Below are 18,930 nucleotides of genomic sequence, written 5' to 3' on the forward strand. Positions count from 1 at the left end.
CTTGATCAGCTATTTTGAGTCTGGAACGTTCAAGAGGTCGGTTGAGACTTCCAAAGTCTGGAACTGAATCAGTTAAGTCGATTCCGGAACGGCAAGGGTCGGAAGAGGCTCTTCCAAGGTCGGGAACTGGATCAGTTAAGTTGGTTCTGGAATCCTGTTAAGTGTGGAACGCTAAGGTGGCACAAGGGACTCAAGAGACTGGAATCAAACAATTCCGGCTGAGTGTCTCGTAGAGAACCAGTGTGATATCGACGTTTCTGAAGTGGCTGTAGAATATTTGACAGTCACAACTACCGAAGTAGTACTGGAAGTGAATTTACAGACGCCTGAAAAGTAACGGATTCTAAGACGATTTGTTATGTAAACAATGCGAATTAAGAGTTCCATAGATATCACGCTAGCTTGGAAACGGAAAATAAGCAAATACGCCAGTTAAATTTGGTGGTCTAAAAGGTTGATCAAGGTTATCTTTGGTGACAGATAATGTTATCGTACTTCCGGAACAGTGAGTCAGAATGAGAGATTCAGTCATGGTGAACGTAGAGGTTTTTTTCTTACACGTTTCAAAAAACAAAGAAAAAGACGACCCCCTAGTGTTGTGATCTCTTTGCTGTGATTCGCGTCAGACCAGAGATTAATCAGTATTATTACGGAATAGTGACTATGGCCCGTTCTGCTCAGTTCCTCGGACGTGCTAGGACGTTCAAGAATAGAAAGTAGATACTTGTCTGGAAAGAGTTCTCGTTGGTGACAAAGTTCCAGATGAGAAAATAAAAATGTATTTTTCTGTCCTTGTGATTGACTCGACAATGTTGAGGCTGGGAACTGATTAGACAGTGTTTCTTGAGCCAGCAGATTACGCCTATTTTATTGGTTGCCAAAATGAGTGTTACCTCAGTGAAACAAGAGGCAAAAAAAAAGAAAAATATTCAAGAAATAGACGTGTTTTACCGGGCCAAGTTTTTTTGGCGAGTTTCATTCAAAGGTGTTCCTTCATATTGCCATGAGCTTTTGAGAACCGCGGAAAGGAAGAAGCCAGGGTTCTATCAAGAGGTAGGCGTGTAAGGACGTCCATAACTTCCGAAATATTACATCCAACAATTTCTCTCTCTTGTCATGAAAAAGGACATCCCTTTGGCAGTTCTTGAAAGGAACTGCTAAATCGAAAGACGCATATTGAAAACAATATGTCGAACTTCTCGGAAAACGAAGGGCGTCAGTTTCCCGGCGTAAAATTTCTTGAAGAAGCAACATCGTCAGAACCCATTTATATATTTTTCGAGGACCTAAAGCATACGGGTGATACAGTGCTGTGGTGAACAGATTCTCCAGTTGCTGGGTTGGCATATTTCAAATTGTGCATGTCATCAGTGTTGTGGGTAACGATAAAGAAGCTGTTGTGTGGTCGTGTGTGTGTGTGTGTGTGTGTGTGTGTGTGTGTGTGTGTGTTGGCTTTTAGATAAAGTCACTTAGCTTTCACTGGATTTCCACCGAGAATTTTCTTTCTGACTCGATATATCACGAAATGTTCAGAGCTGAAAACTGCCGAAGAACAAAATAACAGAGAACAAAAAATAAACATAGGAAACGGAGTAGATGAATGAAAACTGAAAATAATTCTGTGACAAATAAGAAAGAAGAAAAAATTATATTTTAGAATAATAGTGAGCACCATACAAGTTAAAATAATAATAATAATAATAATAAAAACATAAAATATAATAGTAATAATAGTGATACAAAGTCTACGCAGGAGCCTTTAACTCGAAAGACAAACATTCTGATCAATCTTTCATATCATTCACGTCAGTATCTGGAATTCTCTCCCTACCTCCGTGCTTCATGAACTACTTAACAAAGCACGTCTGTGCCTCTACACCACAAAGCAATGCAAATACTAACAGCTTATGCGAGCAGCGAAAAAGTGAATGTTTGTCACGAGGAATAATAAAGAATATATATGAACGCGTTTGATAAAGGTGTAGTTCGCTAGAACACAACAGTGTACAAATATTGACTTATTGACAAGGTGTGTTTTTCTTTATTCGGCTCCATTTGTTTTTCTCTTTTTTTTTCTTTTTTTGTAGTTATGATCTGTGATGTGATAAACTGTATAGACAATTTAAGCACAATGGCGTATGTAAGACAAACATGTTCCCTTTTGTATCGTTAAAATACGTGTATATGAATGTTTGTGTGAGAGCATGTACACGTGATGTATGTATGTGCGTTTGTTTTGACTGGTGACTGAACTAGAAGTTCATGTCTTTAAGCGGTTGTAATTATATATATATATATATATATATATATATATATATATATATATATATATATATATATATATATATATATATATATATAATATATATATATATATATATATATATATATCTATATACATATATAAAATATATATTATATATATACATATATATATATGTGTGTGTGTGTGTGTGTGTGTTGTTTTATAAGTAGTTTTTCCCATGCAGTTTCATATCCAGCACCTGATTTCTCGGTATTCGTGACTTTACTGACGAGTTCTTTCACATTCCACTAGCATGCAGGTTTGTGCAGAATGATATTTTCGGTCCGTGCTTAATTTGGCTTCAGCCACTGTGATAACGCAACGCTGGGATCCCGTAAACCACTGCTGAAAATTGCTACAGAACGCGGGTGCCTGTTGTGAACAGCAAACTGTCGCACTTAGGCCAGAAAAGCCAACACTTTGAGTTAGTGGTTTATATATGAAAAATGAAATCGACACCGGAACGAGACACCTTGAAACGAAATAAGAGAAAATCTTTAATTCTTATGAAGTTAGGTCAGCTGACCAAATGCCATTTGACCCTGGTGCAGTGCAAAGTCGAAACTCTTTGACCTTGAAGCTGTTTCGTGTCAGCTATTTGGCCCTGGAGCTGTTTCGTGTCAGCTATTTGGCCCTGGAGCTGTTTCATGTCAGTTATTTGGCCCTGAAGCTGTTTCATGTCAGCTATTTGGCCCTGGTGCTGTTTCATGTCAGTTATTTGGCCCTGAAGCTGTTTCATGTCAGCTATTTGGCCCTGGAGCTGTTTCATGTCAGCTATTTGGCCCTGGAGCTGTTTCATGTCAGCTATTTGACCCTGAAGCTGTTTCGTGTCAGCTACAGTATTTGGCCCTGGAGCTGTTTCATGTCAGCTATTTGGCCCTGGAGCTGTTTCATGTCACCTATTTGGCCCTGAAGCTGTTTCGTGTCAGCCTATTTGGCCCTGGAGCTGTTTTGTGTCAGCTATTTGGCCCTGGAGCTGTTTCGTGTCAGCTATTTGATCCTGGAGCTGTTGCATGTCAGCTATTTGGCCCTGAAGCTGTTTCGTGTCAGCTATTTGGTCCTGGCGCTGTTTCATGTCAACTATTTGGCCCTGGAGCTGTTTCGTGTCAGCTTTTTGGCCCTGAAGCTGTTTCATGTCAGCTATTTGGCCCTGATGCTGTTTCGTGTCAGCTATTTGGTCCTAGAGCTGTTTCATGTCAGCTATTTGGCCCTGAAGCTGTTTCATGTCAGCTATTTGGCCCTGAAGCTGTTTCATGTCAGCTATTTGGCCCTGAAGCTGTTTCATGTCAGCTATTTTGTCCTGAAGCTGTTTCATGTCAGCTATCTGGCCCTGAAGCTGTTTCGTGTCAGCTATTTGGCCTTGAAGCTGTTTCATGTCAGCTGTTTGGCCCTGAAGCTGTTTCATTTCAGCTATTTGGCCCCAAAACTGTTTCATCTCAGTTATTTGGCCCTGAAGCTGTTTCATTTCAGCTATTTGGCCTTGAAGCTGTTTTGTATCAGCTAATAGGCCCTGAAGCTGTTTCCTGTCAGCTATTTGGGCCTAAGTCATTTGAAACCAAAATGCTTTGACCAAAGGCCCGCTGCTGTCAAAGGTGGTTGAACTTGAAGTCGTTTGATGTCAAACTTCGAAGCTGTTTGAACCTGAGATTGTTGATATAAAAATCCGTAGCTATTTGACTTCTAAGCCGTTTGATGTCAAAGTTGGTTAGCAGTGAAGTCATTTGACATCCTGTTCCCTAGGCCTAAGAGGTCTTGTAGACAGAAACCAATTTGTTTTGACCTCCAAACGCTCCTCCCCCTTTTTTTACACTTTTTTTGTATTTTAGAAAAATACAATCGCTCTTATACATGATTGTGGTTTTTTACTTATTACTTCCGGTCACATTATAGTGATGCACAATAGTTAACTTTTATTCCAAAATTCACTCGAAATCAACGCCATTCGGAAACCCTTGTGATCAGAAAGTTACCCGAATCTAGGGCCCTGCAACCCCCTTGTTTTGATCTTGAGGAGAAATGAACGTGCCAGTGGTGCTGATAAACAGGGCACCTTTAGGCTTCGAATAAAAAGCATTGTGAACCCGCGATATCTTTGGTTCGTTTGGTCAAGATAACGACGTTTCGCCGAAATTTTGTGTTGCTACGGATCTCCGGATTTCGGGTGAAAAGAGATGGAAAAGTTTTGCCACTTTTCTTTTTTCCTGTTATTATTCTTTTACATTCTGGAGTGCAGCTTTCCCGGTTACGTTCATTCGTGTTCTCTGAGTAACGGAAAACGGTTTGGGCGAAGTTTTCTTTTCCTTATTTCACAGCCGTCGTAGCTTATCTTATTCAGGCTATGTGACGCATTTAGACTCTTTTGTGCAACGTCTTGACTACGTTCAGGTGTGCTGGTAAAAGTAACAGATATCAGCCTGAGAAAAGGGTTCAGATTCGTGGCTGGCTGACTAGTCAAGTCCAAAGTAGGTACTCAATAGTTGCCGAATCGTGACTGTAGCAGGCTCATTATAGTGCCTTCAGAAAGTGATAATGAACAGTGCCAATATAGCCTCAGTGCCATTTGAGGAAACCCTTGAAGCTGAAGGAGAGATTATCGAAGCAGGCGGAGAGGTAAAGATGTCAGGCGCTGGCTGCTTTTGACGTTGATGTGATAAATAGATAAAAATAATTATGCCAAAGATTTCTTGAAAAAAAATAAACAGCTCGATGTTTATAAATGGACGTTAACTTTAAAGACCGCTGTAGTGATAAAATGGTATTTAAAAGGTCGAAGTATTTATAAACAGAAAAAACCGGGTTAAGAGGACTGAGTACTTGTAGAAAGTAATTACAAAAAGGTCACAGTGTCTATAACAGAAAAAAATTCCTGAAAGGACTCTGTAGTGAATTAAAGAAAGAATTAGAAGTCGTGATGCTTATCAGCAGGAAGATAAGAGGCTTTAGTATTTATGAAGGAAGAAACAAAAAAAAATCAGTACTTAGACGTAAAAACAGAAAGATATATATATCATCGTTTCACCACGTTTACCACTTCGTCTGCAATCGTGTGTGTGTGTGTTTGTGTGTGAGAGAGAGTTTTCCAAGTCACCGTCTTTTTTGCTTTGTCAAGAGTGTGTAGTGTGTTTATACCGACGGTCTTAGACACATATCGTATATATATTTTTCCAGCGTGTTTCTACAGACATTTCGTACTGTGTAGGGTGTTTTCTTATACTGTTGCGTCACGTGTAATATTGTCCCCTGACTTGGGTCGTTGTTTTGTTTCCCCCGTGGAATGGTTTGCCTTCGTGGCCAAAACATGACGCACGTGCGTGAATACGGCGCCTCCATTAACTTCCTCGGTTATTTACACAGAAGAAGAAGAAGAAGAATTTAATAAAAAGTTGCCAACTGTTTTGCCCTCGACGCGGAAAAAGTCACGATAGAGAATGAGATTTTTTTTATCGAACGAGTGAGTAATGTTTCTCCGTTTACTCTCGTGGTTATTTAGTTATAAATAGAGACTGATTAGAAATGTAATTCTTTTAAATAGCACCAAAGCTCTGCATTACAGAATGATAAACCTCGCTATCAGATAAACTGTCAGGATTAGGAAAGGTTGATTACAATAACAACTTGCTTATTATGTAGGCATTCTTTCGCGATGAAATAATTGATGCCTGAAACAGGTAAATAAAAAAAAGAGTGCATGAAATTTATTTGTACTTGAAAATTAAAGTATTATGTAGTGATGTCGAGGAGTAAATAAAAAATAAAAAAGTTTCTTTCAATACGACACAAACGCGAGGATCGAAAGTAAGTTATAGTCAGATTGAAATAGGCAGAAGAGCAATTGAATTCATACTAGAAGATCAAAATAATTATCAGGATTGTACACCTTTTATTGTAATTCAAGCTTGCTGGCACGCACCACGCGCGCTGGAACCCGGGGTTACTGTCTCCCCAACCCTCCCGATCCCCTACCTACCCCACCCCCACCCGGGGCTGACAAATGGGTTTGCAGGAGGAAGATGGATGTCTCCCTTGCCCTTCCGCTCCCCTAGTTACCCCGCCCCACTCAGGGCGGACAAACAGGTTCTCAGGAGGAGGTTGGATGTCTCCCCTACCTACCCCGCCCTCACCCGGGGCGGACAAACAGGTTTGCAGGAGGAGGGTGGGTGTCTCCCCTACCCTCCCGTTCCCTTACCTACCCCGCCCCTACCCGGGACGGACAAACCAGTTTGCAGTGGGTGGGTGGCTGTGTCATGTCTCCCCTACTGTCACCCGGGGGAGGACAAACAAGCCCGGATCCTCTCGGATTTTATTATTATAGATAGATTCCAAGAAAATATTCAACAGATCTCATTCAGTCGCGGAAGCAAAACCCGACAAATTGGCGTTTTAACCGAAAGTTAATGGAAGCAGACAGTGCGATCAAGCAAGAAAGGGGAAAAAAAAAAGAAAGGATGAGAACTTTCACCGCCGCCTTTCTCCCTTCTCGGCAAACCATTCCACACCACTGAATACTCCCGGTTGTTTGTGATACGGATTTGTAAGTATTTTGTAAGTATTCTGTGTGATAGAAACTAGTTTGCACAGGATGATGATGTATTTATCGAATAAAAAAACAACCAAGCCAGGAGTTTGTTTTGAATAAAAAAAAAAAACCCTTGTTTGTAAACATACTCTTCTCCAAGTGACGGGAGACTGACATTCATCAGAAAAGGAGATCAGATCTTTTTGGTCATGTGAATCTCGGCTCCTACTGAAATCATTTATTTGTAACAGTATAGAGATTGTATAGAGATTATCAGGATGGGAAAAAAAAAGGTTTTGATGAGAGAGAAAAGGGGGAACAAAAAGAAATTTGGGAGGGGGTAAAAGGAGAGAAAAAGAGAGAGATAGAAGAGGGAGAAGAAAAAAGAGGATGAGCGAAAAGATATTGGGGAGAGAATGAAAGGAAAGATAGAGGGAGAAGGAACAAGAGGGAGGAAAGAAAAGAGATTGAGGAGAGAGATAGAGGGAGGAACGAAAAGAAATTGAGGAGAGAGATAGAAGGAGAAGGAAAAAGAGGGAGGAACGAAAAGAGATAGCGGGAGAAGGAAAAAGAGGGAGGAACGAAATGAAATTGAGGAGGGAGAAGAAAAAAGACGGAAGAACGAAAAGAACTTGAGGAGAGAGAGAGAGAGAGAGAAGATGTGGGAAAAGGAAGAAGAGGGAGGAACGAAAAGAAACTGAGGAGAGAGAGAGAAGAGGGGGAGAAGGAAAAAGCTGGGGGAACGAAAATAAATTGAGGCGAGAGAGAGAAAAGAGGAAGGAAAAATGTGAGCGAAAGGAAATTCGGGAGGAAATAAAAGGAGAGAGAGAGAGAGAAAGGAAACGGGTCACAGAGAGAGAGAGAGAGAGAGAAGGAAAGTGGACGGAGAAAGAGAAAGTACGGGGAGAGGGAGAATAAAGTAGAGGGGAACTGAAAGTGATGCGAAGATAAAACAACCTGAAAATAAGGGCACCAAAACCAAACGAAAAAAAGAAAGGAGGAAGAGAGAAACGAACACCAAAAACACCGAGAACTTAAAATGCAGCAACACCAAAATGGAAACAGTAAAAGAACCACTAAAAGGGAAAGAGAGAGAGAGAGAGATAAAAGGGGGAAATCAAACGAAAAAGAAAAGGAACACATTGAAAAGGAAGAGGTGAGAGAGGTGATAATAATGACCCCATACCTAGAGGTAAAGGATAAAGGAAAGGAAGGTGTACAAACAACAATTACCAAAGACACTGTAGGAATGGAATGGAATATAGAATTTAGGACAAAGGCCAAGCACTGGGACCTTTTAGGTCATTCAACGCTACAAGGGAAATTAAGAGTAGAAGGCTTGAAAGGTGTAACGGGAGGAAAACCTCGCAGTTGCAATATGAGACAATTGTTAGGAGAGGGTGGATAGCAAGATGGAAGAGAGAATATGAATGAAGGTACAGTAAAATGAATGAAAGGGGGTGCAGCTAGGGGCCGAAGGGACGCCGCAAAGAACCTTAAGTATGTAGGTATAGCCTAACGCCCTTCTGCAACCTGCTTGCCACCCACCACAGTCGTCTAACTGCTGGGTACATAATTTCCCGCTTAGGTCAACAGAGGTGCAATGTGTTTTAACGGACTGCAATCTAAACATTTGTTGTCGTTTCCACAAAAGAAGCTTAGCTAAGAATTAGAGTCTCTCTCTCTCTCTCTCTCTCTCTCTCTCTCTCTCTCTCTCTCTGGAGGTAGTCTGCACACTGGTCCCATTACTTCTTTTCTCTCTCTCTCTCTATCTCTCTTTCTCTCTCTGGAAGTAGTCTGCGCAGAGGTCCCATTAAAGTCTCTCTCTCTCTCTCTGGAGGTAGTCTGCACACTGGTCCCATTACTTCTTTTCTCTCTCTCTATCTCTCTCTCTCTCTCTCTCTCTGGAAGTAGTCTGCGCAGAGGTCCCATATACAGTCTCTCTCTCTCTCTCTCTCTCTCTCTCTCTCTCTCTCTCTCTCTCTCTGGAGGTAGTCTGCACACTGGTCCCATTACTTCTTTTCTCTCTCTCTATCTCTCTCTCTCTCTCTCTCTCTGGAAGTAGTCTGCGCAGAGGTCCCATTACAGTCTCTCTCTCTCTCTCTCTCTCTCTCTCTTTGGAAGAAGTCTGCGCAGAGGTCCCATTACAGTCTCTCTCTCTCTCTCTTTCTCTCTCTCTCTCTCTCTCTCTCGCTCTCTTTGGAAGCAGTCTGCGCAGAGGTCCCATTACAGTCTCTCTCTCTCTCTCTCTCTCTCTCTCTCTCTCTCTCTCTCTCTCTCTCTCTTGGAAGCAGTCTGCAGAGGTCCCATTACAGTCTCTCTCTCTCTCTCTCTCTCTCTCTCTCTCTCTCTCTCTCTCTCTCTCTCTTTGGAAGCAGTCTGCAGAGGTCCCATTACAGTCTCTCTCTCTCTCTCTCTCTCTCTCTCTCTCTCTCTCTCTCTCTCTCTCTCTCCCCCCGAGTGATATATCATAGAAATACGCTCCCAATGGACAGATATCCACTTATCAAAGCAGTGAGCTAGACAAATGCCCCACGGCTATGTTCGGGGGAAATTGGACTTGGAACTAACGGAGATTTATTGCTAAACTTTGCAAAGAACCCTGGCGGTTCTGTATTGATCTCGGGGATTTTCTGATTATTATTATTATTATTATTGTTATTATGGGACACCTCACACCAAAACCGTTTTGCAGCCTCTCTTAAGAATAGTAATAATACATGTCCAAAGCATATACATAAATTGAGATGCTGCTTAGTTTATTCATCAGTTTGAAAATTAAAGTCGAATAGTAATAATAATAATAATAATAATAATAATAATAATAATAATAATAATAATAATAATAATAATAATAATAATAATAATAATAAAAGTATTTTTGTTTAATAAAATGGTTGAATTTTGCGAATTGATTCGCAAAATGCAGCCATTTTATTCAACAAAACTTGCCTTAAAGAGGGTCTTTTCCTTCGTAATAATAATAATAATAATAATAATAATAATAATAATAATAATAATAATAATAATAATAATAACTCTTAATTCATGATTTTCAAGCTATATTTTTAGGTGAATCTTTTCAAGTAATCGAAGATATAGAATCCGCAGTCTGTAACAAAAACAACACTCAGTGGCCTGGTTAAACTATTTTAATAACAATAATCACAAGAACAACTACATAAAAAAAGTCACAATACTAGAAAGAGAAGAGGAAAAACTCCCACAGCCACCCAACCCTTTCAGCGTTTTATTCCCACAACGGCAAAGCCCTGGAATCCTCTTCAAATGCCCTTTTTTTTTTTTTTTGTCATACGGATTTCCTACCCTTCAGGGGTGTGGACCCAACATATTTTTCTCCAGGCCTTGATACAAAAAAAAGGAACTACCTTGAACTGCCATTTACGTCGGCCTCTGCTTCAAAAAATAGGAATTGTCATATAGATTTCCTTCCCTTGAGGGACATGGAACCCACATATTTTTCTCCAGACCTTGGTACAAAAAGAAAACTAGCCTTGAACTGTCATTTACGTCGGCCCCTGCTTCAAAAAATATGAATTGCAATGGAAAGCTGAAACCCACTTCGCTGGACGAACGTGCTTGCAGACAAGGACGTCGCCATCAGGAATTAAACAGTTTTGGCTTTGCCAGACTAAACATGGCAGTTGTTTTCCAGCGTTGTTTATGAGCCATGTTCGAGAAAGAGACGTATATGTGGATGTTTTGGTCAAGGTAAATCAAACACAAAGCGTTCTCGAGCAAGTCAGGCGAAAATAAAACACTGCGAATTTTGATATCGTCACTGTTAATCATAAAAGATTCACTGATAATCTCAAACAGTTGTCTACATTCGTGTTACGAAAACACTTCCTGAAAAGGCATTACTCACTTTTTTTACTCAAAATTGGCATCTTATTCATGACTCAATTAGGCGGCATGAACTGAAAGACAATAATGCCGTGTTATATCGTGGCGTGCAACGCGCCAGCCCAAAGTTCGTGCACTGTTGTGGACACGAAAGTGAATTGTGTCTGTAATACGATTAATGAAGAAGGCGTGTGCGTGTGCTTGTTCGATTTAGTCACGTTTGCAGTTTAATATCAACATTTAGTTCATGAATGTACAGTAGGCTACCAATAAGAACGCTGCTAACAGAATGCAAGAAGAATATGATGTCTCTTTACTGTGATAATCTATCAGATTTATCTGAGTGTATACCTGCTGATAACTACAATATTGAAGTCAAGTGCCTGAATGTTAGATTGCTGTATATGTGTAGCGCTAGGTGTAAGATACTTTATATATATATATATATATATATATATATATATATATATATATATATATATATATATATATATATATATATAATCAAATTCGAATATTGTATAGGATAAGGCCAAATTTTATTTGATTTTCTTAATAATTACCTCCCCTATGAACTCATTTCTTGATAGAGCTACAGAATATGAATACCATGCGCAACTTCTGCACCATATTATTTGTGTCGTCACTGAAGATATTCTTTCCCCCTCTATTACAACATTTAAAAATTTTCCAACCTTCCCCCGGGCTTACTCAAATGCAAGGTAAGGTTAATCCGGTTTACCTCAGTTATGCAGACAAAACTCGGGTGATGGCGACAGCTGTGACCTGATTAAGCCGGTTGTTTCATTGAACTTGCTTGGGATGTCTTCATATTGAAAACTATTTGTACTTGAACATATACTCTTACTCTATATTTCCTTAATTTTGTTTCATTTCCCCTCTACGAAGAAATGCCAGTCTTGTCCTTAACACCGTGTGTCCTTGACACGTGTATTTGTGATGTGTTTAAGCGTGTTCATGCTCTCGCCATATCAAACTCAATATGATATCAGTGGCTAAGATAACAACTTCATATAGTTTTTGCCACGGTAGCAGTTATCTCATTAAAATGGAAAAAAAAGAGTCTAGATCATTACAATACGTAATGGCAGAACATGCTCTGAGCATAGGCGTACGACCCAGGGGGGCTGCAGCCCGCCCCCCACCCCCCCAACAAGATTTGAGCAGACAAAACTTTTCGGGCATAGTAGCCAACGTAGCTGGGTTATTCAACTGGCAGATCGCAAGCTAAATTCGGTCCATGAATGTTTTTTCTTTTCATGTATGTGCAGCGTCTTCATGAAGTCTAGTTTCTTCCTTCACACACACACAAACACACACATATGTATATATATGTATATAAGACTGGATTAATAGGCAAAATATATTTCGGGCAGAGAGAGAGAGAGAGAGAGGCCCCAAGATGAGAGAGGGTTCCTTACGATGGTTCTGAGGCCCCCAAGATATGAAGGGTATATATATATATATATATGGTTCTGAGCTTTATATATATATATATATATATGTGTGTGTGTATATATATATATATATATATATATATATACAGCATGTATATGGCTGCGCATGTTTTCATGCATATTATGAACAAACTATCCAGTTAACTGATCTGGTTTATGCAACTGATGAATTCTTTAATATGCATTTGAAAAGAAATTATTAAACATATATACATAAATAAAATTCAAAACGTAGTGTAATCGTGGAGGGGTAAGATGGCAGACCCATAGGTGCATCTAAGAACGGTTAACAACCCAAACTTGACATGTATGTCAATGAGCAAAACCGCGGTAAGGTGCGTTATGTTAGTGTATCCAGCAATACCTTGAACTGAAACATTTCTCAATTTTTTTACTCTTTATACGTTTTAAGCCTAAGGGGATGCGTTTAAATGTATCAAATAATATTATATAAAAATCAGGTACTAATGAAAACGTGTATAGGCTAAATTACACTAAAAAATATATATGAAATTAAGACTTTCAGCAAAACGGCGCGGTTATTTCTTGGTTATTCTGTTCCCAATAGAACGCATCTGTTTTGTTTTGTTTACGCGGCAAAAAGGCTCCTGTAAATTTCGTGGTAAATATAAGAGATCATTTTAATCTCATTATTATTACTATTATATTGCAGGGCTGTGTTTCAAACTATTTCGGTTTAGTCGGAAAAGTGACTTAGGTCTAAGATTTGAATGGATGAGTGTTTGTCAACTGACTGCAAATATGAGCTTTTAATTACACTTGACTTGGTGAGGGACCGACGGCTGTTGTCGGCCACTTTGGCCTACTTTTTTTGGCACAACCTAAGTCTTGATGAGAGTATCATTATCCCCAATTTAGTCTGTAGATGAAGTAGGCGCATGTTATCAGGCTGAGCCATTAGATTTTTGCGTAGGCTGGTTTATCCGGTAAGACTGAAGGTTAGCCTCGTTGCCGCCATTCACGGACAGAGATATTTACTGCTCTTTCTTTATGAATTTGTTTATGTCGTTTGTATATGTTTATGGTATTCCTTTACTGTTTTTTATGTTATTACATTCATTCCTAAGGGGCTGGTACTAGCTTAAACACAGTGCACATATTGCACATAGGCCTATGCTGAACTGGTAGCTACTGAACCGGAGGGGCACAGTAGCATTCCTCAGCCTGGCACCCTTAGTACAGGCTAGCTGTTGTTAAACTTAAGCACTCATAGACATTTTGCATAAGGCTGAGTGGCTAGGTGACTGCAGACCAAAGTGTGCAAACTAGGCCTACCTCAGAAATGGCCAAAAATATAAAAAAAATAGGGGGGAATGCAAAGTTAGGGGTCAGGGCTAGTGTAGGCTGCAGCTAGTAGGCATTTCAGGGGTCAGGGCTACTGTAGGCTGTGGCTAGTAGGCATTTCAGAGGGAATAGACTATGACCAAACCAGAGTTACCTTTACCTAACCTTCCCTCAGGCGCTGTCCAAACTTGGCCGAGGTCGGGGGGAGGGGCTGTCCTTCGTCCTTCCTGCCCCCTCTCCCCCTCAAGTATGTTGTGACCCCTCCCTCTGCATTGTACCCAAATATTCTTTATAGAATGGGACAAAGCCCCTCTTTCCCTGCCAGCTCAGGGCACAGTGCCCTACGTAAGGAAATGTTAAGATGTGTTTTTTTCGTCAATTTTCAGCCCAAAACTTACAGCCTAAACCACCCCCTCCCCCCCACCCAACCCCTGTCTGCAGTGGTTTCCAGGTGGCAATAGGGTAATACTGTGATTTTACGCTAATTCCTCACCAACATGTAATTTAGTACACCCATCTGAAATGATCATTGTAGCATTTTTCCAGAGGGAATAGGCTGTAACAGGTAGGAGAATAATAGCCCAAGTTAGCCTATGTATATATACTGATAAAGGTATGAAGACTTTCATTGTATTTCAAGCCCACTGTTAGGCTGTTATTTTGGAAGTTCTATTACTTCTTGATAGGTTTATGATAGTCTGCATTCTGGATTAGTCTTGACAGACCTGATTTTTAGCCCATGTCCCCTCGTCACAGCAATTTTGTAATTGTGTTCCAGGAGACAGCTTTCATTTTTAGCCTAAATCAACGAACTAGCATCACTCATTGGGAAGTAGTAGGCTATAGGCTTATATTATTTTGCTCTTTCTTTAATGACTGAAAGTGTACATGATTCAGTTACACTAATCAGGGATTTATGAGTCATAATTTTACTACAATTGGCCATATCACTTTGAACTTTAAGGAAATCAAACTTGTGTTTGTGTCAAAATTCTAGACAGTGAATGGAATGGAGACTGTGAAACTTTTAGTGAGATTGGTCATCCTCTTATTTTCATCAACAACATGATTAATTAAAAACATCTATAGGATTTTTGTTTGGTATTAAAACTCAACATTGGGAATGTGTAAAGAGAAAAAAAACACATAGTTACTGTGTAAATTGTCATGCATTCTAACATTATAAAAAATTTTATAATGTTACTTAGAATCTGATGGAATTTCCAAACTAACTGTAATTTTCCCTCTTCTCACATTCCCAAAATTGTATGTTGAGTTTTAATAAAATCCAAAGTTATCAACTAATCATAGATGTGTTTTAATTAAATTTCAAGAGTGATGATTATCCTGAAATTTACCAGAAACCAACTTTGATTTCAAATTCAAAGTTTGACAGTGTACCAAAATTATGACTCATTCCATTCACTAGTGTCTGAATTTTGACTTTCAGTCATTTGAAAGAGCAAAATAATATAAACCTAGCAACCACCAATGAGCCTGTTCATCAAGATATTCAACACATTCATGTTCATACCAAAATCTGCAACTGGCATATTGTAGTGTTTTTGGTATAAATGGGAAGCACATTCAGACTAGATAATTTTTTGTTGGAGTACCATGATGGATTTACTTGCACTGCTAAGTATTTTAGAACTCTATTTACAATACTGTTGAAGACAGTACCATTTCGGGAACAGTCACAGCTGAGTAAGTTCATGATGGGAGGATGATTTATATTGTTGAAGAAGTGGAGGCAAAGATGATTTGGGATGCATGCTCCTGACAAGTACAGAGACCACTCAGCTTCCAAACATTCAACTTACAAACATTCAGAGAAACAAACAAACAGGATTGCAAATTTAAACTATGTTCAGAGCACTCCCCTTTGCCACCCATAAGTTCATATTTGGTTTGCTTGCCTATTCTGTACATACAGTATTGTATGTACAGTGTATTGTGTTTTAGGATGAAAAAAATGTTTAGTATAGCATATAGCTGGATATTAATGTTTTTAATTTTGCAAAGGTAACAGAGGGCATTGTTCAGTTCTTTAAGGTTCTCATGACAGATAGTAATTCTGTATGTGTGACTGAGAGCTGTCATATAGTGTATTAATGTGACTCATCTGATGTAACTTTTGAAATTTTGTACAAAGAAACTTTAATATTGAGATGGGTATTGTTAAACATGGCTAAATTTTGAACACTTGGGCCCAGTCTAATGAGGTCTTAGCCTTGAAAGGGCCTAGAGTACTCCAAAGCAGAGCCAAAAGTACAGTAGGATGCACTTTGGTGTGTTAGCTATGAAAGTTAGTGTACTTAAAACAGGAATGGAAACAGTCTGAAGCTCTAGTTAAAAGTATCTGTGTACTTCATAGTTTCATTCAGCATGATAACTATTTCAAATCTCTTGGTAACGATGATAAAGTGATATCATCTGTTTAATTATGAGCTTGACACCAAGACATATGAGTCCTGCAGCAGAAGCTATGTCAGTCTGTGGTGACACCCTGAGAGAATATTTTGTACCATCATGTGGAACTGTTGAGTGGCAGGACTGAATGACCCACTGATACATAGGTTTACCATATAAAGTGAGTAATAAAATACTTGAATCACCTGTTCATTTCATTTCAGTAGCAATCTCCTTCCACAAAGTAGCTATTGCATCATATCATTTCAGTAGCAATCTCCTTCCACAAAGTAGCTATTGCATCATTTCATTTCAGAAGCAATCGCCTTCCACAAAGTAGCTATCGCATCATTTCATTTCAGAAGCAGTCGCCTTCCACAAAGTAGCTATTGCATCATTTCATTTCAGTAGCAATCTTCCACAAAGTAACTATTGCATCTCGATCTCAGTGCATAGGATTTCAGGGATCATATGTAGCGCATTGCTCGTTCTTAATTGATCATGACGTCTTGCTAGCGTGGTGTGTACATCTATGTCGACTCACTGTGACTGATTGAAAAAATTGGCCCAGCTGCAGCAGTAACTTGAATCAAATCTGCTTGATTCACCTGGTGTGAATGGTTCTGTTGAAGTTTGTGGTGAATCAAGACAAATCATGATTTATGTTTATCTGAATTGATTCAATTCGTTTGGTGCAAATGCAGCCTTAGTGACAGCAACCCTGCCATGTGTTTATTTTTAGTTTGTCATGGGAGAGGAGCATTCAGTTGGGGAAATGGCTGACATGAAAGGTTCAGGCCACCAGTCTGAGAAGGTCAAGAGGATGTAGTCTAGTTTTGAGTCAAGACAGAATGTAGGGAAAGTCTGATGTAAAACTGTTCACAATTTTAATGTTAGTCTTCTATGCTGCATATGATTAATAAGGAAATATATAATACAGTATTAGGTGTTTTTGACTGGAGAGTTCTCAATTAGAAGTAAATGTTGAGTATATGGAAATGAAGTAGCATGTAGAACTGAGAAAATTGCTAATTTTTGTGCTGTACCCAGAGCATACATTGCACTTAACTTATGGTTTCAGTGTTTCTTCTTTGTACTGTGTAAAAGGATGAGGAAATATTTCAGAAGTCTTTTACACTTTGTACAGATATGTAATGACCCATATTATGTTCAAAAGTAAAGCAGTCTTGTACCACTGAATGGTGTTGGGTATATGTCATATAGAGAAATGTCTACTGTAATAGGCCTGATGCAGGTACTCATTTACATCTGGGTGTTTTGAGTGAATGATAAGAAAGAATTAAGCCTAGGACTGCACAATTGCCAGTCCAGTGCTTTACCAGTGAGCCATGCTGGCCTATTTAAATCATTATTAAAAAAATTAGGTAATCCCTAAATAGCAAACAGGTTATTGATTCGAAAGCTTCTCAGGAAGACCTAATATTGTTATTTCCATTTGTTTCAGGAACCATAACTTGAAAGATGCATGCCTTCCTCAAAACTGGAAAACTGGGGACAGATGCTGGTCAGGCTGGCCCAAGCAAGGAGAAACCTGTAAAAAGAAAAGCTCCAGTTCCTTGGGTTGAAAAATAGTAAGTTGGTTTTGTAGAGACTCTTCCTCAAAAATATCATATACCATAGGATACACTAAATGTATTGGTAATTATTTTTTATTTTAGCTTTATTTTGTGTAAGTAAATAACTTTCCTCTAGCAGTGTGCTGGTTAAGCAAACATTTTTTATTTGTGCAATGTTTTGCATAGGTTATTATTGAGAAGTGTTACTGGTAGCCCTTTTATGATCCTAGTGGAACCTCTGCTTGTAAATGGCCTTTAATATTAAAAATACTCTTGGCAGTCATTTTAACAGCTGGTTCTTACAATACTGTACTGATACAGGCATTTTTCAAGTGTTTTCCATGACGGTACATGCTTCTAAGTGCACTTTTGCATAACTTGAATGCCGTTGCTGATTAAAAGATATCAGTTTGACTGAATTTTTACTGGCCACTGCTGGTCACATGTTAATTTTTTTTGCTCTTTACAGCCGACCAAAAACAGTTGATGATGTAGCATACCAAGATGAAGTTGTTGCTGTTTTAAAGAGCACACTACAAGGTGCAGATGTAAGTCTTACCTTTTGACAGTTTCAATACTGTAGTTTAGTTACTTGTTTAGTGTTATAATGAAGAGAGACTAGCATGATTTCATAGTTTTACTGTAACAAATGGCATTTGAAACAATAAAATGATTGTTTAAGTGTTGGAAAAGTATACTTAGTAAATATCTTTTCAACCAGGATTTGAAAACCATGAATTAATAGAGTAACTTTACCAGATTTTTTTGATAAGGATTTAGGATGTAGACTGTTACTGTTCCCTTATTCTGACTCCCTGCAAAGGTAACATATGGTGTTGGCCTAATATTGAAGGCTACTCAAGATTCCCTGAAGTATCCCTCTTGCTTCAGTTGCTTTATTATTCTTTTGCTTTTCACTTTTTTCCTTGCTGTCCAACTTTAACTTTACCCTAGTCTTGAAAAAGCATCTTTTTGGTCAGCTCTTTGAGGAGGTGAGAAATGTAATTTATTGGTCTGGTTACAATACTGTTTAATAATAATCATGACCATACATTATGTACTGGCTTTTCTAACATTCCGTAGCTTTATAAACTAGTAATGTCCGTATGAATTGCAAACCTCCTGTATCCACTTTTGCATTAAAACCCAGTTAAGGATAGCTTGAACAAGTTCTTAGTAGGAGCCTAAAGTGGGAGGTAATGACCTCACTCAAGAACTCCTTCTTTGTACAGCTAATGTCTTTGTGTGTAATCCCAACTACGTTCTTGATATTTCACCGTCTGTCCCTGTCCTTATTCTCCTCAACAAAGATGACAATATACTTAGGCAGTGTAGATGTTCTTGTAGTTTGTTAGGCAAGGGGTGGTATGTTAAATGAGACAAGTGCGCAAAGGGTAGTTGTAATTTTTGAGAGTTGGAATGAGCCATTTGCCATTCAGATCTTTTCTCTTGCATCAGGACTGAGGGTTA

At 39.0% G+C, this 18,930-nt stretch overlaps 2 protein-coding genes across 5 annotated transcripts in view; both read left to right on the plus strand.

Annotated features, from left to right (window-relative positions):
• The window catches only part of LOC136841873 (alpha-1,6-mannosyl-glycoprotein 2-beta-N-acetylglucosaminyltransferase-like), a 155,870-nt gene extending 154,291 nt beyond the window's left edge, over window positions 1-1,579 (plus strand). For both annotated transcript variants that reach the window (XM_067109288.1, XM_067109289.1), the window contains exon 7: window positions 1-1,579. This exon is cut by the window's left edge and continues 546 nt beyond it. The gene's annotated coding sequence lies outside the window, so the exon portion shown is untranslated.
• An 11,091-nt stretch (window positions 1,580-12,670) lies between these two features.
• LOC136841876 (replication factor C subunit 4) overlaps window positions 12,671-18,930 on the plus strand; it is a 33,885-nt gene continuing 27,625 nt past the window's right edge. Inside the window, exons 1-3 of one of the 3 annotated variants that reach the window (XM_067109295.1) lie at window positions 12,671-12,788; window positions 17,349-17,475; window positions 17,930-18,008. In XM_067109295.1, the coding sequence (XP_066965396.1) occupies window positions 17,366-17,475; window positions 17,930-18,008 (189 nt within the window). In that variant the 5' untranslated portion in view covers window positions 12,671-12,788; window positions 17,349-17,365. Of the gene's footprint in view, window positions 12,789-12,930; window positions 13,114-17,348; window positions 17,476-17,929; window positions 18,009-18,930 lie in introns of those variants that run through there. The other 2 variants (XM_067109296.1, XM_067109298.1) reach the window with 2 other exon arrangements.

This window comes from Macrobrachium rosenbergii, chromosome 9, assembly GCF_040412425.1.
Source record: "Macrobrachium rosenbergii isolate ZJJX-2024 chromosome 9, ASM4041242v1, whole genome shotgun sequence".
Taxonomy (NCBI): Eukaryota; Metazoa; Arthropoda; class Malacostraca; order Decapoda; family Palaemonidae; genus Macrobrachium; species Macrobrachium rosenbergii.